This window comes from Sorex araneus, chromosome X (genome assembly GCF_027595985.1).
Source record: "Sorex araneus isolate mSorAra2 chromosome X, mSorAra2.pri, whole genome shotgun sequence".
NCBI classification, from domain to species: Eukaryota; Metazoa; Chordata; class Mammalia; order Eulipotyphla; family Soricidae; genus Sorex; species Sorex araneus.
In genome coordinates, this window is record NC_073313.1 from 148,742,505 (window position 1) to 148,761,943 (window position 19,439).

Below are 19,439 nucleotides of genomic sequence, written 5' to 3' on the forward strand. Positions count from 1 at the left end.
AATGCTCATGGCCAAGTTCTTGTTGCCAAGGACTCTGATGCCACCGACACCTCTGTTGTCGCATGTTCCGAGGAATAGTTTTTCCCCAGTGTCGAAAATGGCATGATGTGATTGATACCTTCTCGTTTTGGTTAGACCAATGATGTCGTAATTGATCTTCAATGCTTGCACCATCATGTCCTCAATCGATGCTTCCGATGCATAGAGCATTGAAAGTACAGTGATTTTAGTCTTTTTTCATTTTAGCAGTCTGAAATCTCCCTGAGATTTTATCAGCCTCTTAAGTCAGATTAGTCTAGCCACATGTCATTATTTCAAACTCACTTTTCAATCATTTTCTTTTTCTTTCTAGAGTGTTCACAATATTTCTTAATATTTTGTTTATAATTTCATCAGGGGTCAATGTCATGCTCATTGTTATGTTATTTTTCAAAGTTAATTTTATTTACCTTTCTAAAAATTGATTATTTTTCCATTAAAATCTTCTAGTACTTCTTTCATCTCTGGTGACTACCCAAAAAATTTCTATGGAAATAGAAATTTGCATTTGAGAATTTACTATTTTTTATTTTTAATGAATAACCGTGAGATACAGTTAGAGACTTACAAAGTGATTATGTTTCAGTTATACAATGTTCAAGTACCCATCCCTCCACCAGTGCCTGTTCTACACCACCAATATTCCCCAGTATCCCTCCCGCCTTCCCCACCCCATCAACCCCTACCTCTGTGGCAGGCACATTCCCTTTTGCTGTCTCTCTCTCTCTCTCCATTTGGGTGTTATGGTTTGCAATACAGATAGTAAGAGGCCATCATGAGAATTTACTATTTTGTGCTATGTTTATTACAATGGTATTCACAATATCCAAAACATGGACACAACCCAACTTTCCACAACAATTACTGAATAAACAAGCTATGACAGTACATATTTAATAGAATATTTCTCTTCTATTACAAAATATTAAATACTTTTCTTTAAGAAATGAATGTAATTAGGGGGTGACTACAAAGAGAGAAAATAAGTAGGTACATAAAAGACACTAATAAAATACTGTTGAGTAACAGATGGCTAGTAAAATCCTCAGAATATTCAAGCTATTCTAGGGAAAAAGACTATGTTAAGGTTTAATCTTCTCAATTTTGAATTATACTATATAATTTAAATAATCAGGCAGTACATTGAGCTCCATAGAGACAGCGCCGGGGCAAGTGAGAGCTGGATGGGCACTGGGCGACTCTGTGCCTCGCTGAGAAAAATAAGGAGATTCTAAGAAGCCGAGAGGCAAAATGTCATCATATGCATTCTTTGTGCAAACTTGCCGGGAGGAGCACATGAAGAAGCACCCAGATGCTTTCGTCAACTTTTCAGAGTTTTCTAAGAAGTGTTCAGAGAGGTGGAAGACTATGTCTGCTAAAGAGAAAGGAAAATTCGAAGACATGACAAAGGCTGACAAGGCCCGTTATGAAAGAGAAATGAAAACTTATATCCCTCCTAAAGGGGAAACAAAGAAGAAGTTCAAGGATCCCAATGCACCCAAGAGGCCTCCTTCGGCCTTTTTCTTGTTTTGTTCTGAGTATTGCCCAAAAATCAAAGGAGATTATCCTGGCCTGTCTATTGGTGATGTTGCAAAGAAACTGGGAGAGATGTGGAACAACACTGCTGCAGATGATAAGCAGCCTTACAAAAAGAAGGCTGCCAAGATGAAGGAGAAATACGAAAAGGATATTGCTGCATACCGAGCTAAAGGAAAGCCTGATGTGGCCAAGAAGGGAGTTGTTAAAGCTGAAAAGAGCAAAAAAAAGAAGGAAGAGGAGGGAGAATAAGAAGATGAAGAGGATGAGGATGAAGAGAAGGATGAAGAAGATGAAGAAGAAGATGATGATGATGAATAAGTCAGTTCTAGCACAGTTTTTTTCTTGTCTATAAAGCATTTAGCCCCCCTGTACACAACTCACTCCTTTTAAAGAAAAAAATGAAATGTAAGGCTGTGTAAGATTTTTTTAAACTGTACAGTGTCTTTTTTGGTATAGTTAACACACTACTGAATGTGTCTTTAGATAGCCCTGTCCCGGTGGTATTTTCAATAGCCACTAACCTTGCCTGGTACAGTATGGGGGTTGTAAATTGGCATGAAAATTTAAAGCAGGTTCTTGTTGGTGCACAGCAGAAATTAGTCATATATGGGGATGGTAGTTATTTTCATCTTCAGTTGTCTCTGATACAGCTTATATGAATTAATTGTTGTTCTGTTAACTTAATACCACTCTGTACTTGCAAAAGAAAAAGAAAAAAAACGTTGCAGCTATTTTGTTGACATTCTGAATGCTTCTAAGTAAATACAATTTTTTATTAAAAATAAATAAATAATCAAAACAACTTGGTATTGGAATAAGGTCATAATTTCCTCTGGTTAGAGAGATAGTACAGTGATTAGGGTGCTTCCCTTGCACACAGATGACTCAGGTCCAATCCTTGTGCACAAAACTTTGAGTAAACCCTTGAGTACTCCAAGGTGCATTCCACAAACAAAATTGTAAAAGGAGATTTTTAGACATTGAAACAGACATGAGAGTCCAGAGAGAGATCCTCAGGTATATTACCAGTTAATATTTGACAAAGGAGCGAAAATATGCAGTAGAGCAAGAAAAATGTTTTCAACAAATGGTGGTGGGAAAACTGTTCACTCAGATGCAAATAAATGAACTCAGACCCCTTTATAACATCATAGACAAAAATCATATGAAAATTATTTTTTAAAACCTTAATATCCCACCTGAAACTATAAAACATATTGAGGAAAAGTAGGTAGACCCTAATGACATTGAATCCAGAGGCATCTTTAATGATTCAATATCATTAGCTAATAAACAGAAACAAAGATAAACAGATGGACCAACATCAAATTAATAAGATTCTGCTCTGCATAGCAAATGATGACTAGAATAGAAAGAGACCCCATGAACAGGGAGAAAATATTTACCCAACACTCATTTGACAAAAGATTAACATGAAATATATATATATAATACACTGGGAGAACTTAACAAGAAAATAAGTACAACCTTATCAAAAATGAGGAAAGAGATGAACAAAAAATTCCTCAAGGGAAACAGTGTGATTCATTTTGTATGAAAAAATGCTTTGCATTACTTCTTGTCAGGGAAATGCAAATCTAACCAATAAACTGTCATCCTACATCAATGAGAATGGCATACATCACAAAGAAAAAAAGACAACTAGTGTTGGCACGAATGTGAGGTGAAAAGGAATCCTCTTCTGGTGGCAATGTCAACTGGTTTAACCTTCTGATAAAACAATATGAATGCTTCTCAAAAACCTAGGAATTGATCTTCCATATATAACTCAGCAATTCCATTCTTTACCACTTATCACAAGCCCCCCAAAATTTATTTTATAGAAGACATTTGCACTCCTATATTCATTGCAGTATTATTCGCATGGCCAAAATCTGGAAACAACTCAACTGTCCAAGAGTAGATAAGGAAATTCTGGTACATATACAGAATGGAATACTACTCAGCTATAAAATGAAATCATACCATTTTTATATGGATGGATCTGGAAAGTGTCATGCTGAATGAAGTTAGTCTGAAGAATAGGGACAGATACAGATACAGATCTCTCTCTCTATAAATATATATACAGATACACAGATACATCTCTTCTATGTGTGGTATATAAAGAAATACAATAAATAAACAATTACCAAGATGCAACAAAACCTTACACCTTGTCTTTAGTAGGAATCAAATCGCTCCATGGAGAATGGGGGGAATAGGACAGGTTTAGTACTTTGATAATTGAGGCAGGTTAACACTGTGGAATGTGTTATAAATGAACCCCTGCCATTAGAAATAGTGTAAATAATGGTGCTTTAAATAAATTTTAAAATAATAGCTCTTAAATGAAAGCAAATGACCATAGTTCATTCTACCAAGAACATTTTCACTTGATTTCTTCTCAAAATGATCATTGTTAAATACCTACAGTTGTCTTATAGCAAGATAGTACAATGAGTAGAAGGTGCTTGCTTTGCACGTGGCTGACCCAGGTTCAATCGCTGGTGTCCCACATGGCACCTCACATGGCATCCCAGCACTGCCAGGAGTGATCCCTGAGCACAGATTCAGGAAGTAAGATTTGAGCACCTCTAGGAGTTTATATTGTACAGTTTATCTGTGGATTATCAAAAACATCTACACTTAAAAGTTCATATTTAGAGGCTGAGCCCAGCCTCGCACGTGCTCGCCCCGGACTGCTCGGAACTGATGGCACGGAGCCAGAGTGTCCTTTTCACATATGGTGTGACTGGCAGTGGAAAAACACACACCATGACCGGCTCTCTGGGGAGGCAGGACAGCTTCCTCGTTGCTTAGGCATGATCTTTAACAGCTTAGGCTCCTTTCAAACTAAAGGTCATGTTTTTAAATGTAATGATAGGAGCAGAGTGGAGATAGTCTGAAGTTAGTGCTTCATTAGAACGCTAGAGAAGAGATGTCATGCTCAATCCAAAGACCCTCTCCAGCCAACGACAAGTATATCCAGAGTTTGCAGAGATGATTAATGTACAAGAATTTTGCAAAGAACAAGAAATTGATGAAGAGAGTGTCTATGGTGTATTTGTCTCATATATTGAAATATATAACAATTGTATATATGATCTTTTGGAAGAGATATCATTTAATCCCGTAAATCCAAAAAGTCCTCTACCTAAAGTGCTCCGTGAAGATCAGAACCATAACATGTATGTTGCAGGATGTACAGAAGTAAAAGTGAAATTAGCAGAGGAGGCCTTTGATACTTTCTGGAGATCTAGAAGAAGAGGCATTTTGCGAACACACACTCGAATCGTGAGTCCAGTCATTCACATTGTATGTTCAGCGTTCAATTGGTTCAGCCGCCCTTGGATGCAGATGGAGACAATGTCCACGGAAAAAAAGAACAAATCACTATGAGCCAGCTGTCCTTGGTAGATATCACTGGAAGTCAAAGAACTAACCAGTCCAAAGCAAAACAAAGTAGATTATATGAAGCAGGTTACATTAATCGGTCATTGATGAGACTAAAGACTTGCATGGAGGTCCTGAGAGAGAATCAAATACGTGGAACTAAGAAGCCTGATCAGACTGCACTCCCACACTGTCACTGACACAGACAATCACGCTCTGCAGGAGACAGATGGGCAGATCATAAGCTTGCTTCTAACGTGCAAACTGAGACAGTCAAGCAGTCACACGTCCGTCATGCCATCGCAGCCTCTGTTGCAAACGAAAGGTACCAGCTAAGTGTGAGGAGTACATGCTGACCTACCAGGATCTAGCCTCCGATGGGGCGATAGAGACTAAACTGATTAAGGGAACAGCAAACATGCCCAGGAGAAGCACATGTATGGAAAGTCTTGTTTCTCCTCCTTGCATGAACACAGCACTGTCAACATAAAGGAGGATTCTGTTTGCCCGAGCGTTGCTTGGAAAAATTCAGTCGCTGCTCGTAAATCTATCACTGTATCACTGTCGTGCCATTGTTCGTTGATTTACTCAAGCGGGTACCAGTAATGTCTCTATTCCTCCCTGCTCTGAGATTTTAGCAGCCTCTCCTTACTCGTCTTTCCCAACGATTGGAGGCTCTTTCAGGGTCAGGGGAATGAGACCTATCTTTACTGTTTTTGGCATATCGAATACGCCACGGGGAGCTTGGGAACTAAATTCACTTTCTGCTGAATGAAGCAACAATTTGCAAGTTAACCAGCAGAACTCCAGATCTAGTGCTTATTTAAAATATAATTTTTGTTTTATGCCCTACTCTGAGTTAAGGATTTTAAAAGAAGAAACAAAAAAACCCTGATGATCAGAATTTATGTAGTATTGGGCCAGAGAAATAGTACAATGGGTAGGGCGTTTGCTTTGCACAAGGCTGAACTGGGTTCGATCATCAGTATCCCATATGGTTCCCCCGAGCACTGCCTGGAAAAATTCCTGAGTGCAGAGCTAGGAGCAGGCCCTGAGCATCGCTAGGTGTGACCCAAACAGCTGGAGATAATTACTTATTATTGAGCTACCCAAATTTATTTTCCTTGGTTGCCTGTACAAACATTTTCTAATGATCATAGATGATAAATAATCAGGAATGTAAAAAACAGGACAAGAAGCAGAACAAAAATTTCTCTCTTTAAATTTAATTTAGAGGATGAATCTTATTGTAATTACAGTTAAAACAAATATTCTTATTTTATTATAGGAAGGTGATATGAAAATGTCATAGTATTTCAAGATTTCTAGCAGATTCTTTGATTCTTAGTATTGTTAAAGTTAAGTTATGAGTTACACAAAAAGTTTCCCCCTGCAATAATGAATATTATAGAATATATTTCTTTTGGTTTTTTTAGAGATATATATTCAAATTTCTTAAGTGTCTTTTCCCTAGCACCATCTGGTTTTGCGGATAGGAGTTTCTATAAAAGGGTTTAGCCTTATTTGTGTTTAATATTTGGATGTACTCAAGGATAACGGGATGGTGGCTTTTCTCTTGGCTTTAGGGGGATGTTTATAAAACAAGGGGTGGTGGACAGTCTGTTCAGTTTGCCGATATTGAGACATTAAAACAAGAACCACCCACTAGGTGAATAATCATCAAAAAAGTTCATATTTAGTTTCTTTGCAGTTTTAGTTTAGACACTATGATTTAAATTATTGTTAATAAATGAGTTTCTGCATAAAATTTTCCAGTTTCATACCTACAGTGTTGACACCAATTCATCGATGTCTTAGTGTCCTGTCACATGAACCTCACTCCCTTAGATAACTCAATTTATTATTATTATTGTCTGAATGCTCATACTAATGCTAATGCTTATGATTTTGATGTACATAACTGCCTAACCTCACCACTACCTAAGCGCCCAAGTTTCTCCAGTAATGGTCTTATTCATCAACTTCATCAGCCTACTTCATCAGTTCCACCCACTTACTGCCCCTTTACTTAGCATTCCAACTTCTCTAATACAGGAACAAGGTTTGGCATAATTTTATACCTTCATTAATTTTGAGCACTGTATGTTTTTTAAAAGTATGCTCAAGCTAGTTACAGTATCTCAGTGCTATTTATTTTCTTCTATCAAATAATTTAATCAGTTGCTAGCTATGTACTAATTTTAAAATGTGTCTTGAAACTTGTAAAAGAACACAATATCAGTGATCTTGTGGATTTGTTGTATTACCATATTTCACAATCTGTCCTGGAAAACTACTGTATATGTCCAAAACATTCACTTTAAGTAAAGATTTTTAAAAACAAATTTACGTTCCCTTTTGAGTTTATCTTTCTGAACCTTTGTTGGCTAATTGTTGCCAATGTTACTAAAACATTTTGGATCTGTGCTATAAGAAATAGGGTTTTGGGGGGCCAGAGCGATAGTACAACAGGTAGGGTGTTTGCCTTGCACACGGCCGACCTGTGTTCGGTCTCTGGCATCCAACAAGGTACCCCAGGCACCGCCAGGAGTAATTCCTGAGTTCAGATACAGGAGTAACCCCTGAGCATTGGTGGCTGTGACCCAAAAAGCAAAACAAAAGAAATAGGGTTTTAGGTATATGTAGGGGTCCAGTTAAACCAGCAGTTCCTAAAATTAATAAAGACGTTTTTGCTTAATCTGTTTCTGAAAAGAGAGCATATGATGCATATCATGTGTAACACTGGGCAACAATCTATATTTTGAAGACCTTTGCTTGAGTTCTAAAATTACTAGTCTGGGAGAAGCCCCCTCCCCGCCCCCTGCCCGCCTCGGCTCAGGGCTTCTCCTGAAGCCCCCGCCTGGCACCTTGCCGCCGCCGCCGTCAGATCCTGACCAATCTCCATCCTGCAGGTAAACAGGCAATCCCTTGGAGAGCCTGCCTCAGCACGGAGAAGCCCCCTCCCCGCCCCCTGCCCGCCTCGGCTCGGGGCTTCTACTGAAGCCCCCGCCTGGCACATTTCCACCGCCGCCCTCGGATCCTGACCAATCCCCACTCCGCTGCTTAGGGGCTTATCCTCATCTTAGGGGGCGTGGCCTAAAAGTGGGCGTGGCCTCTTTCCAGAGCACAGGCCACTAACGCGGCCGCAGTTATTTGTTTTACCATTCCATGCATTGTCCTTTGCCACAATTGATAGAATTCATTCCTCCGAAGAACTCCCTGATCATCTTAGTTACTATATGTTAATGCTCAACTAACCCACCCTATCCTAACTTCACGAAAACTGTCAATGAACACATCAACTTGCACACAAAAATCCTTTGTCAAAGGAGCATAGCCCAAAATCTTCAGTTGAGGTTCCTCCCAAGCTAACGAGAACTCCAGACAGTAAAGCCCATAACAACATGAAGAAACAGAGAAAATCCCCACCACCAGGAGAGAACCAAGAAAACATCTCACTAACCTCAGCAGCGACCTCCCAGAAATACATCCTCCTCGCAGATAAAGAATTCAGAGAGGAAATTGTGAGGATGGCTCACGAACACAAAGAAACTATGGAACGAACATCCAATAAATTAAGGGAGGATATGGATGCAGCATTGGAACGCTCCACCAAGATAATCCAGGAAGAAATGAGAGCAGAAATTTCAAAGCTACTAACAGAAGTCACACAACTAAAAGAATCAGTAGATGAAATGAAAAACTCCGTAGGAGCCCTCAGTAGGAGAATGACTACAGCCGAAGACAGAATCAGTGAGCTTGAAGATGAGCTGCACAAAGCATATAGGCAACAACAAATAATGGCAAAAGACCTCAAAATGGCTCTAGAGCGAGTTAGAGTCCTAGGGGATGACCTCAGGAGAAACAACATAAGAATCATGGGAGTGCCGGAACCACACGGAACCAATCCCAATGAAAAAAACACCATTAAAGACATCATTGCTAAAAAATTCCCAGAGCTGGAGAATGCGGACATCCAGATACAAGGAGTCTGAAGGGTGCCAGCTAAAAGGGACCCAAATAGAAAATCCCCAAGGCATATCATAGTCAGAATGATGGATGCCGTGGATAGAGACACAATACTGCAAGCAGCAAGATCAAAGAAGGAGATCATATACAAAGGCGCACCCCTTAGATTCACAGCAGACCTATCAGAAGAAACCCTCCAAGCCCGAAGACAATGGTGGGATATAGTGAAAAAACTTCATGAAATGAATGCCTCACCAAGAATACTCTACCCGGCTAAACTCTCAGTTAAACTTGAAGGAACCATACACTATTTCATGGACAAGCAACAGCTCAGGAACTTCATAGACTCAAGACCAAACTTAAAAGAAGGTCTCAAAGGGCTACTATAAGACAAGGAAAAAGACCTATAAGAACAACAAACCCTACAGAAAAATGACACAAAATCCCATGACAATAATTTCTCTTAATGTTAACGGGCTAAATGCACCAATCAAGAGGCACAGAGTGGCAAAATGGATTCGGAAACTAAACCCAACTTTCTGCTGCCTACAAGAAACACATCTGAATAATCAGAACAAACACAGACTCAAAATCAAAGGATGGAAAACAATCTTGCAAGCAAACAGCCCCCTCAAAAAAAAAGGCGGGGGTGGCCATACTAGTATCCGATAGCATAGATTTCAGGCTGAAAAAGATCAGAAGGGACAGCAAAGGTCATTTTATATTCACCAAGGGATATATACAACAGGAAGAAATCACACTCCTAAACGTATACGCACCTAATGAACGACCAGCTAAATACTTAAAAGAACTCCTAACAGAATTTAAGGAGGACATAACTAGCACCACGATAGTAGTTGGAGATTTCAACACTGCCTTATCACCTCTGGATAGATCGACAAGAACAACACTAAGCAAGGAAACGATGGCCCTGAAGGAAGAAATGGAGGAGACAGGACTAATAGACCTATACAGGGCTATATACCCCCAAAAGAAAGAATACACATTCTTTTCCAGCGCACACGGAACATTTTCCAAAATAGACCATGTTCTGGGCCACAAGTTATACCTTAATAGAATTGGGAAGATAAAAATTGTATCAACTATCTTTTCAGACCATGATGCACTGAAGATGGAAGTTAATCATGCACAGACGCGGAGAACCAAATCAAACACTTGGAAGTTAAACAACTCACTATTGAACAATGAGTGGGTCACGGGGGAAATCAAGAAAGAAATTAAGAGATACATCGAAACAAATGAGAATGAAGACACAAGCTATCAGAACCTATGGGACGCGGCTAAGGCTGTGTTAAGGGGAAAATTTATAGCTCTGCAAGCCTTCCTCAGAAAGGAAAAAAGGGCCTATATAAATAGCTTGACTTCACAGCTCAAGATCTTAGAAGAGGACCAGCAAAAGGAACCCAAACCAGATCGAAGGAAAGAAATAATAAAACTTAGAGCAGAAATTAACGATATGGAAACCCGAAAAACAATCCGAAAGATCAATGAAACAAAGAGCTGGTTCTTCGAGAAAATAAATAAGATTGATAAACCGCTAGCAAGACTCACAAAGAAAGAAAAAGAGAAAACCCTAATAAACCGAATCAGAAATGAGAAGGGGGACATCACAACAGAAACCAAGGAGATTCAAAGGATCATCAGAGACTACTTTGAAAGTCTGTATGCCACGAAGCAAGAGAACCTAAAAGAAATGGATGAATTCCTTGACTCCTACAATCTCCCAAGACTGAGCCAAGAAGACGTGAAATACCTCAATAGGCCCATAAATATCAAGGAAATCGAAACTGTAATCAAAAGTCTCCCCAAAAATAAAAGCCCAGGTCCAGACGGATTCACTGGCGAATTCTTCCAAACATTTAAAAAAGACTTGTTGCCAGTTCTCCTCAAGCTTTTCCAGGAAATTGAAAAGACAGGAACCCTTCCGAACAGTTTCTACAAGGCACATATCTCCCTAATACCAAAAGCAAACAAAGACACCACTAACAAAGAAAACTATAGACCAATATCCTTGATGAACACCGATGCGAAGATCCTCAACAAAATACTAGCAAATAGAATCCAACAACTCATCAAAAAGATCATACACCATGACCAAGTGGGATTCATCCCGGGGATGCAAGGATGGTTTAACATTCGGAAATCAATCAACATAATCCATCACATCAACAAAAGTAAAGATAAAAACCATACGATCATATCAATAGATGCAGAGAAAGCATTTGACAAGATCCAACACCCATTCATGATAAAAACTCTCACCAAAATGGGTTTTGGAGGAACTTTTCTCAAGATACTCAAAGCCATCTACCACGAACCTAGGGCAAGCATTATCATCAATGGAGAAAAACTAAGGGCTTTTCCTCTAAGATCGGGGACAAGACAAGGATGCCCACTCTCACCACTTCTCTTTAATATAATATTGGATGTATTAGCAATAGCCATCAGGCAAGAAAAAGATATTAAGGGGATTCAGATCGGAAAGGAAGAAATCAAGCTCTCACTATTCGCAGACGATATGATGCTATACCTAGAGAAACCTAAAAGCTCTAGTAAGAAACTCTTAGAAACAATTGACCTATACAGTAAATTCGCAGACTATAAAATCAATACCCAAAATCCATGGCGTTCCTATATGCAAACAATGAGACAGAGGAAAGGGACATGAAAAAAGCAATCCCATCCACAATTGTGCCCCAGAAAATCAAATATCTTGGAATCAACTTAACTAAAGAAGTAAAGGACCTCTACAAAGAAAACTATATAACTCTACTCCATGAAATAAAAGAGGACATGAGGAAATGGAAACATATCCCCTGCTCATGGATAGGGAGAATAAATATTGTCAAAATGGCATACTCCCAAAAGCATTATACAGATTTAACGTGATCCCTATAGGGATACCCATGACATTCTTCAAAGAAGCGGAGCAAGCAATCCTGAAATTTATATGGAACAATAAACGCCCACGGATAGCTAAAACAATTCTTGGGAAAAGGATGATGGGAGGCATCACCCTCCCCAACCTTAAACTCTAATACAAAGCGGTAACAATTAAAACAGCATGGTGCTGGAACAAAGACAGAGCTGCAGACCAATGGAACAGGGTGGAATATCCCCACACACAACCTCAAATGTATGATCATCTAATCTTTGATAAAGGAGCAAGAGATGTGAAGTGGAGCAAGGAAAGTCTCTTTAACAAATGGTGCTGGCACAACTGGACAACCACATGCAAAAAATGGGCTTAGAAGTCGACCTGACACCATGCACAAAAGTCAGATCAAAATGGATTAAAGACCTCAACATCAGACCACAAACCATAAGGTACATTGAAGACAAGGTCGGCAAAACCCTCCACGACATTGAAGATAAAGGTATCTTCAAAGATGACACGGAACTAAACAATCTAGTAAAAATAGAAATCAACAAATGGGACTACATTAAACTAAAAAGCTTCTGCACCACAAAAGATACAGTGACCAGAATACAAAGATATCTACAGAATGGGAAAGGATATTTACACAATACCCATCAGATAAGGGGTTAATATCAATGGTATATAAAGCACTGGTTGAACTCTACAAGAAGAAAACATCCAACCCCATCAAAAAATGGGGCGAAGAAATGAACAGAAACTTTACCAAGGAAGATATACGAATGGCCAAAAGGTACATGAAAAAGTGCTCTACATCACTAATCGTCAGAGAGATGCAGATCAAAACAACCATGAGATACCACCTCACACCACAGAGACTAGCACACATCCAAAAGAACAAAAGCAACCGCTGTTGGAGAGGATGTGGGGAGAAAGTGACCCTTCTACACTGCTGGTGGGAATGCCGGCTAGTTCAGCCCTTTTGGAAAACAGTATGGACGATTCTCAAAAAACTAGAGGTTGAGCTCCCATTTGACCCAGCAATACCACTGCTGGGAATATATCCCAGAAAAGCCAAAAAGTATAGTCGAAGTGACATATGCACTTATATGTTCACAGCAGCACTGTTTACAATAGCCAGAATCTGAAAAAACCCGAGTACCCTAGAACAGATGACTGGTTGAAGAAACTCTGGTACATCTATACAATGGAATACTATGCAGCTGTTAGAAAAAATGAGGTCATGACGTTTGCATATAAGTGGATCAACATGGAAAGTATCATGCTAAGTGAAATGAGTCTGAAAGAGACAGACATAGAGAGATTGCACTCATCTGTGAAATATAGAATAATAGACTATAAGACTAACGCCCAAAAATAGTAGAAATAAGTACCAGGAGATTGTTTCCATGGCTTGGAGGCTGGTCTCTCATTCTGGGTAACTCAGGGAAGGGACCACCAAGTAAAATGTGCTTGGAGGTCATGTGGGGGAAGGGTGATGCGGGCTGAATAGAGACTAGAGACTGAACACAATGGCCACTCAACACCTTTATTGCAAACCACAACACCTAATCAGAGAGAGATAACAAAAGGGAATTCCCTGCCATAGTGGCAGGGTGGGGTGGGGGGAGATGGGACTGGGGAGGGGGGGAGGGATGTTGGGTTTACTGGTGGTGGAGAATGGGCACTGGTGAAGGGATGGTTTATCAAAGTTTGTATGGGGGAAACATGAGCACAAAGATGTATGGATCTGTAACTGTACCCTCACGATGACTCTCTAATTAACAATAAACTAATAAAAAAATTAAAAAAATAAAATCATTTGTGGCAAAAAAAAGAAAATTGCTAATTTCCTCATTGATTCTATGTCACCTTTGTCATATGCTAAAAAGTCTGCATATCCTGAGTTTATATTTTAATTTCTATTGTTTCATCGATTTCTCAGTTTTCACATGTTTGTATCACACTATTTTGATTTATGGAAGTTTTTTAATATGTATGTTTTATCACCTCCAAGGATTTTATCTCCTAAAATTCCCTGCTATTCTGTTTTTTTCCCCCTTTTATCTTTGCTCTGTTCACTTTTTTCCGTTTGAGTATTCAAATTAGCTTGTCTGTTTCATTTGAATTTAATTTAAATAAAAGGGGATGGATATAAATGGATAATTTAATTGGAATAAAAATTGATAATTTAACGTAAAAAAGAAGGAAGGAAGGAAGGAAGGAAGGAAGGAAGGAAGGAAGGAAGGAAGGAAGGAAGGAAGGAAGGAAGGAAGGGCAGGCATATATTTATCTTCCTGTTTATCATGTTTATTGTACATTGTCAATAAAGTGAATTTTTAAGCCTCTTTAAAAAAAAACTGTGAACTTGGACATCAGCTTCCTTCATTTCTATTCTCAGTAACATTTTCTTTTTTTTTTACATTTTATTTTATTAAATCACCGTGTGGAAGATTACAATGCTTTCAGGCTTAGGTCTCAGTTATACAATGCTGAAACAACCATCCCTTCACCAGTGCCCATATACCACCACCAAAAAAAAAAAAAAACCCACACAGTAAACCTCCCATCCCGCCCCCCCACCCCTACCTTGTAACTGATAAGTTTCATTTTACATTCTGTTTACTTTGGTTACATTCAATATTTCAACACAAATCTCACTATTGTTGTTAGGAGTACCGCACTAGATTCAGACCTACTATGAAGACAAATAAGGTGCGGCCGCGCGGTTTTGAATTTCTGTACTTTAACAAGAAGTCCAGGGAGATTTCTTCCAGATATTAGATAATTACAGGCTTGAAAACCCAATCTGTGGTCGTCTTAATATGGCAGCCACCGCGCCCTTCATCCCCGGAGAGAAAGAGGCGAGAGAGAGAAATACCTTTTCCCTCCTGGGCGGGCACGGGGCCGAGGCTTAGTTCTCAGGCTGGAGACATTCTGAGAGGAGTCGCCCACGCCGAAAAAGGTTTTGCTGGGTCTGGATTCACGCTTGTGCAGCTGCGGAGAGGCCGCACATGCATGCGGCCCCCGGGATCACATCTCGGTGGTCCTCAGTAACATTTTCTTCATCATGGAAGAAAGTATTTATTTCATTGTTGTGAGATTGAATATTTTCATGTAAGGCATAGCGCTTAGAATGTAATTGTTAGAAAAACATATAGTATATTAAATGATATTTTCGTACCTTAAAAATTATTATAATGAGAAAATTCAAATGAAGAAACCAAGGACTCAGTGAAAGACCTAGAAAAAGAACTACAAAGTAAATCTATAAAAACCAGAGGAAGGAATTAAATATAAATTCCAAAATCAGTGAATTAGAAAACAGGGGAAAATAGCAATTGCATATTAGGAAAGCAAAACAGGGTATAACCACAGATCGGAAGGAGATTAAAACATAACATCCAAAATATTTACAGATGGAATGATAAAATGTCTGGGATTTGCTTCAGAATTAATTGTGGGAGTGGGAGGAAGTTAAAGAATATATAAGACAAGATTGGCCATGAGTTGATAATTGATAAAGCTGAATGATGGGTAGATAAGGATTGGCTATACTATTCTACTTTTAGATATACATGATATTTTACTTAAATATAAAAAGCAGAATAGTATAATCCCACCAATGGCCAACATTCAGAGACTTAAAACCAGGCTCCCAGAAGAGAGCGATGCACAGAGTCTCTTGCCCACACACCTGGCTGTCTTCCCCAGGGTCCCTCCGAGGGGGTGGCATCCAGCTTCCCTCCCAGCCCTAAGCAGAGATCTCACGGCCAAAGACCTCCGGAGCCTAGCACAGCCATGCTCAAGGACCCTCTCCATATGTTCGGATGAGTCTCACAGTATCAGGAGGTACCAGAAGGTACCAGCAGAGGAACCCAAGTGTGTGGGACCCGGGGCTGAGACCTCCAAGCCTGCTCGGATCAGGACTGGGCTTCTTCTGCCCAGACTTCCCTTTTTCCCGTAGCTAGGTGGTCACACCCAGGGACTTCCCCCGGCGCCATGTAATCCCACCAACGGCCAACATCCAGAGACTTAAAACCGAGCTCCCCGAAGCGACATCTTATAGCCTACTTCTCCCTCTGGGAGAACCTGGCAAGCTACTGAGAGTTTCCTGCCCACATGGGAGGGCCTCCTAAAGTCCCCATGGTGTATTCATATGCCAAAACCAGTAACAATGTTGGGTCTCATTCCCCTGACCCTGAAAGAGCCTCCAATGTGGCATTCTTGGGAAGGACAAGTAAAGAAAGGCTTCTAAAATCTCAGGGCTAGGACAAATGGAGACGTTACTGAGACCGCTCGAGAAATTTGATAATAAACAGGATGATGATGATGATGATGATGATGATGATGATGATGATGATTGCTTGAGTTATAGGTTTCCTAATCATTCACTGTGGAATAAATTTCTTATATAATCCTGAATTTTATTATATGCAAAATGGATTTTTGTATATAAGAAACAGATAACAAATGAATATATAAGAAATGGACATATAAGAAGTGGATATGTCAATTTCTTAATATATGAAATATATAAGAACTTGCAATTATATATAATAAATCGATATATAAGAAATAGATAAGAAATATCCATTTCATGGAAAACAAATTATCAAATGATATCTTTTCGGCAAATCTGATTGTTGGCGGAAAATTCCAAATCATATTAGTGAGTTTTCTCTTGAAATGTTGAATGTAATCAAAGTAAAGAGAGAGTGAAGTGAAAATCATCAGCCACACAGGAGGGGGGTTGATGGGAGGTATACTGGGGTTCTTGGTGGTGGAACATGTGCACTGGTGAAGGCATGGTATTTGATCATTGTATGACTGAGACTTAATCCTGAAAGCTTTGTAACTTTTCTCATGGTGATTCAATAATAATAATAATAATAATAATAATAATAATAATAATAATAAAGAAACAATACTTTTCCTAAAGAAATATCCATTGCATACAATGGATTTTGCATATAATCCTGAATTTTATTATATGCAAAATAATAAATACACAAAAGATTATTCTCTGTCAAATTCATGAACCTGAATTGAGCTTTTTCAAGTCTTCATCAAGTTTAAGGTTATCCTCAGCCTGGGATTTTCTTTAATCTGTAGGGTTACCTTAAGCAATGCCGGAAGAGAAGGGACATGTTCAGTGATGAGCAACTGAAGATAATATTTGGAAACATTGAAGATATCTACAGATTTCAGATGGGCTTTGTGAGAGACCTGGAAAAACAATACAACAATGATGACCCACATCTCAGCGAAATAGGACCCTGTTTCCTGGAGCATGTAAGCATTTTTCTCATTCATAATATTGGAGATTTGTTTTTAGAGATGTTTGGGAGCAGTCTAAGCTGATTCTTCCTGCTCAGATGCTTATCTCTGTGATTGGAAATGGATTCTTCTCCTGCCCTTTGCCCCTTATCAGGATCTGTGAATTTAGAAAGTTGCTGAAGTTTGACTTGGGATTCGATAATCACCCTTCATTTTTGACAGTTATCATAAGATGTATCTTTGCCTTATATTTTAAGATATTGTTGGGTATTCAGTTTCCACAGAACCAAGTACTGGGAGAAGACGGTAAAATATTCACTACTTGGAGAATCTATGAAACCAAAAAGGAGAGGAGACTACTTTTTGCAATGAAAATAATGGGAAAAGAAAATTGACCCCTGCAAGGCGTTTAGAGGAAAGCACTGTTGAGAAGGAAGTAATAAGTATAGGTGAATGGAGTGCATGATTTAGAGAAATAAATTCTGCTAACAAAGAGAGAATATGTTTGTAATTACTAAAGAACTTTATTTAAGTAACTTACATTTTTAGGACTTCCTCAGGTGGAATATATGATAGTTTTACCATATATCTCTGGTTTCTCTAACATCTTTTGAGTTTTATTCACAGGTTGCCTAGTGTCTTTAAAAATTCTTCTTTCACCTATTTTATATTAAAAACACCATGTAGGCACAAAATTTAAATGACACATCATTGTATGCAGCTAAAAGCAAGTTTTCAAATTCTGCTTTTCTAATGAAATGTGTGTGGTTGATATTTCTAAGGTTACCCCTATGGGTGGTGTCACTATCACTGTGACTGTCATCCCGTTGCTCATCAATTTGTTCGAGCAGGCACCAGTAACATCTCACATTGTGAGACTTATTGTTACTGTTTTTGGCATATCAAATACGCCATGGGTAGCTTGCCAGGCTCTGCCATGGGGGCGCTATGCTCTCAGTAGCTTGCCGGGCTCTCCGAGAGGGGCAGAGGAATCAAACTTGGGTCGGCCACGTGAAAGGCGAACGCCCTACCTCTGTGCTATCGCTCCAGTCCATGGGTGGTTATTTACTTTAAAGAAATGTGTGTGTCAGCATTAAATAGCTATGTGTTTTAGAGCTGAAGGTTACACAGCAAAATCAGCAACAGGTAAAGTCCCATGGAATAAAGTCCAGAGAAACCAGACAGTTTTAAAGAGCACTTTCCCATTAGAATCCCAGAGAAAGCACTTAATTCCCATTGCAGCACAAGTAGAACATAGTCTACAAAGGGAATTAATTAGGAACTTGGTGCTTAAGATTTAGGGACAGGGAGTGATCATGTAGATAGCCTGTTTAACATGTACCAAAAATTGTAGACTTCCATACTAAAAGCAGGTATTTTGTCTAAACTATATTGTTCAGACAACTAGTTCCTCTGGGAGAGTGCACAGAGATAGAGAAATTACATCACCAGTGCTGTGGCTGTATTTGGCCGTAGGAAATCAGTATTCCAGGTTTAAAGTCACTGTAAACTACACATTCTATCATTTTAATCCCCAACAAAGCTGGAAACATCAGACTTGATATATACAAATTACAGTGATGTCCATAGATATAATAAACATAATTTTGAATGTGAAATGTAGAATATAGAACAGATTTCCTTTAGTGTACCCTCTCCTGTGTATTCATTTGGGTCTCTACCCATTGCATGCCAGTCACCCCCAAGTTATGATAACCAAACATGCCTCAATATGTTATCAAATGTGCCATGGGGGACAAAAAAATCTATTGAAATGAGTTTTTAGCCTTAAAACTTTTTTTTTTTGCTTTTTGGGTCACACCTGGCGATGCACAGAGATTACCCCTGGCTTGTGCACTCAGGAATTACACCTGACGGTGCTCAGGGGACCATATGGGATGCTGGGAATCTAACCTGGGTCATCCATGTCCAAGGCAAATGCCCTGCACGCTGTGCTATCACTCCAGCCCCGATTTAGCCTTAAAACTTTTAATGTGAATTCACATTGAGTTATTTTCATCTTAAATAAACATTCGTTTTCCAAAGTAAACATAGGTCAGTATGGTATATTATCATTTCTACTTAGTGTACTTATTTGTGCTATAAGTTATTTTATTATTTTGCACCTTCACCCAGTGGTGTTCAAGGATTACTCCTAGATCTATGCTCATGGATCACTCTTGGCAGTGCTCATGGAACAATATGTTATGCTGAGGATTGAACTGGAGTCAACTGGATGCAAGGCAGTTGCCTTAACCCTTTGTAGTATATCTATCTGGCCTTTATTTCTCTTTCAAAAAAGACTGGTGGGCAGGAA

The 19,439-nt window shown here is 39.1% G+C and overlaps 2 protein-coding genes across 8 annotated transcripts in view; both read left to right on the forward strand.

Annotated features, from left to right (window-relative positions):
• Nucleotides 1–19,439, forward strand: part of ARHGEF9 (Cdc42 guanine nucleotide exchange factor 9) — a 421,659-nt gene that overhangs the window by 190,464 nt on the left and 211,756 nt on the right. For all 7 annotated transcript variants that reach the window (XM_055120363.1, XM_055120368.1, XM_055120367.1 and 4 more), the window contains one exon: nucleotides 16,958–17,137. In XM_055120363.1, the coding sequence (XP_054976338.1) occupies nucleotides 16,958–17,137 (180 nt within the window). The remainder of the gene's footprint in view (nucleotides 1–16,957; nucleotides 17,138–19,439) is intronic.
• On the forward strand, nucleotides 1,270–2,505 carry LOC105943264 (high mobility group protein B1-like). Its single transcript, XM_055120372.1, has one exon. The coding sequence runs from the start codon at nucleotides 1,291–1,293 to the stop codon at nucleotides 1,825–1,827; it is 537 nt and encodes a 178-aa protein (XP_054976347.1). The 5' UTR covers nucleotides 1,270–1,290; the 3' UTR covers nucleotides 1,828–2,505.

Bases quoted from the DNA above. Each gene is read 5' to 3' on its own strand.
- LOC105943264 (XM_055120372.1), top strand. From the start codon at position 1,291: ATGTCATCATATGCATTCTTTGTGCAAACTTGCCGGGAGGAGCACATG.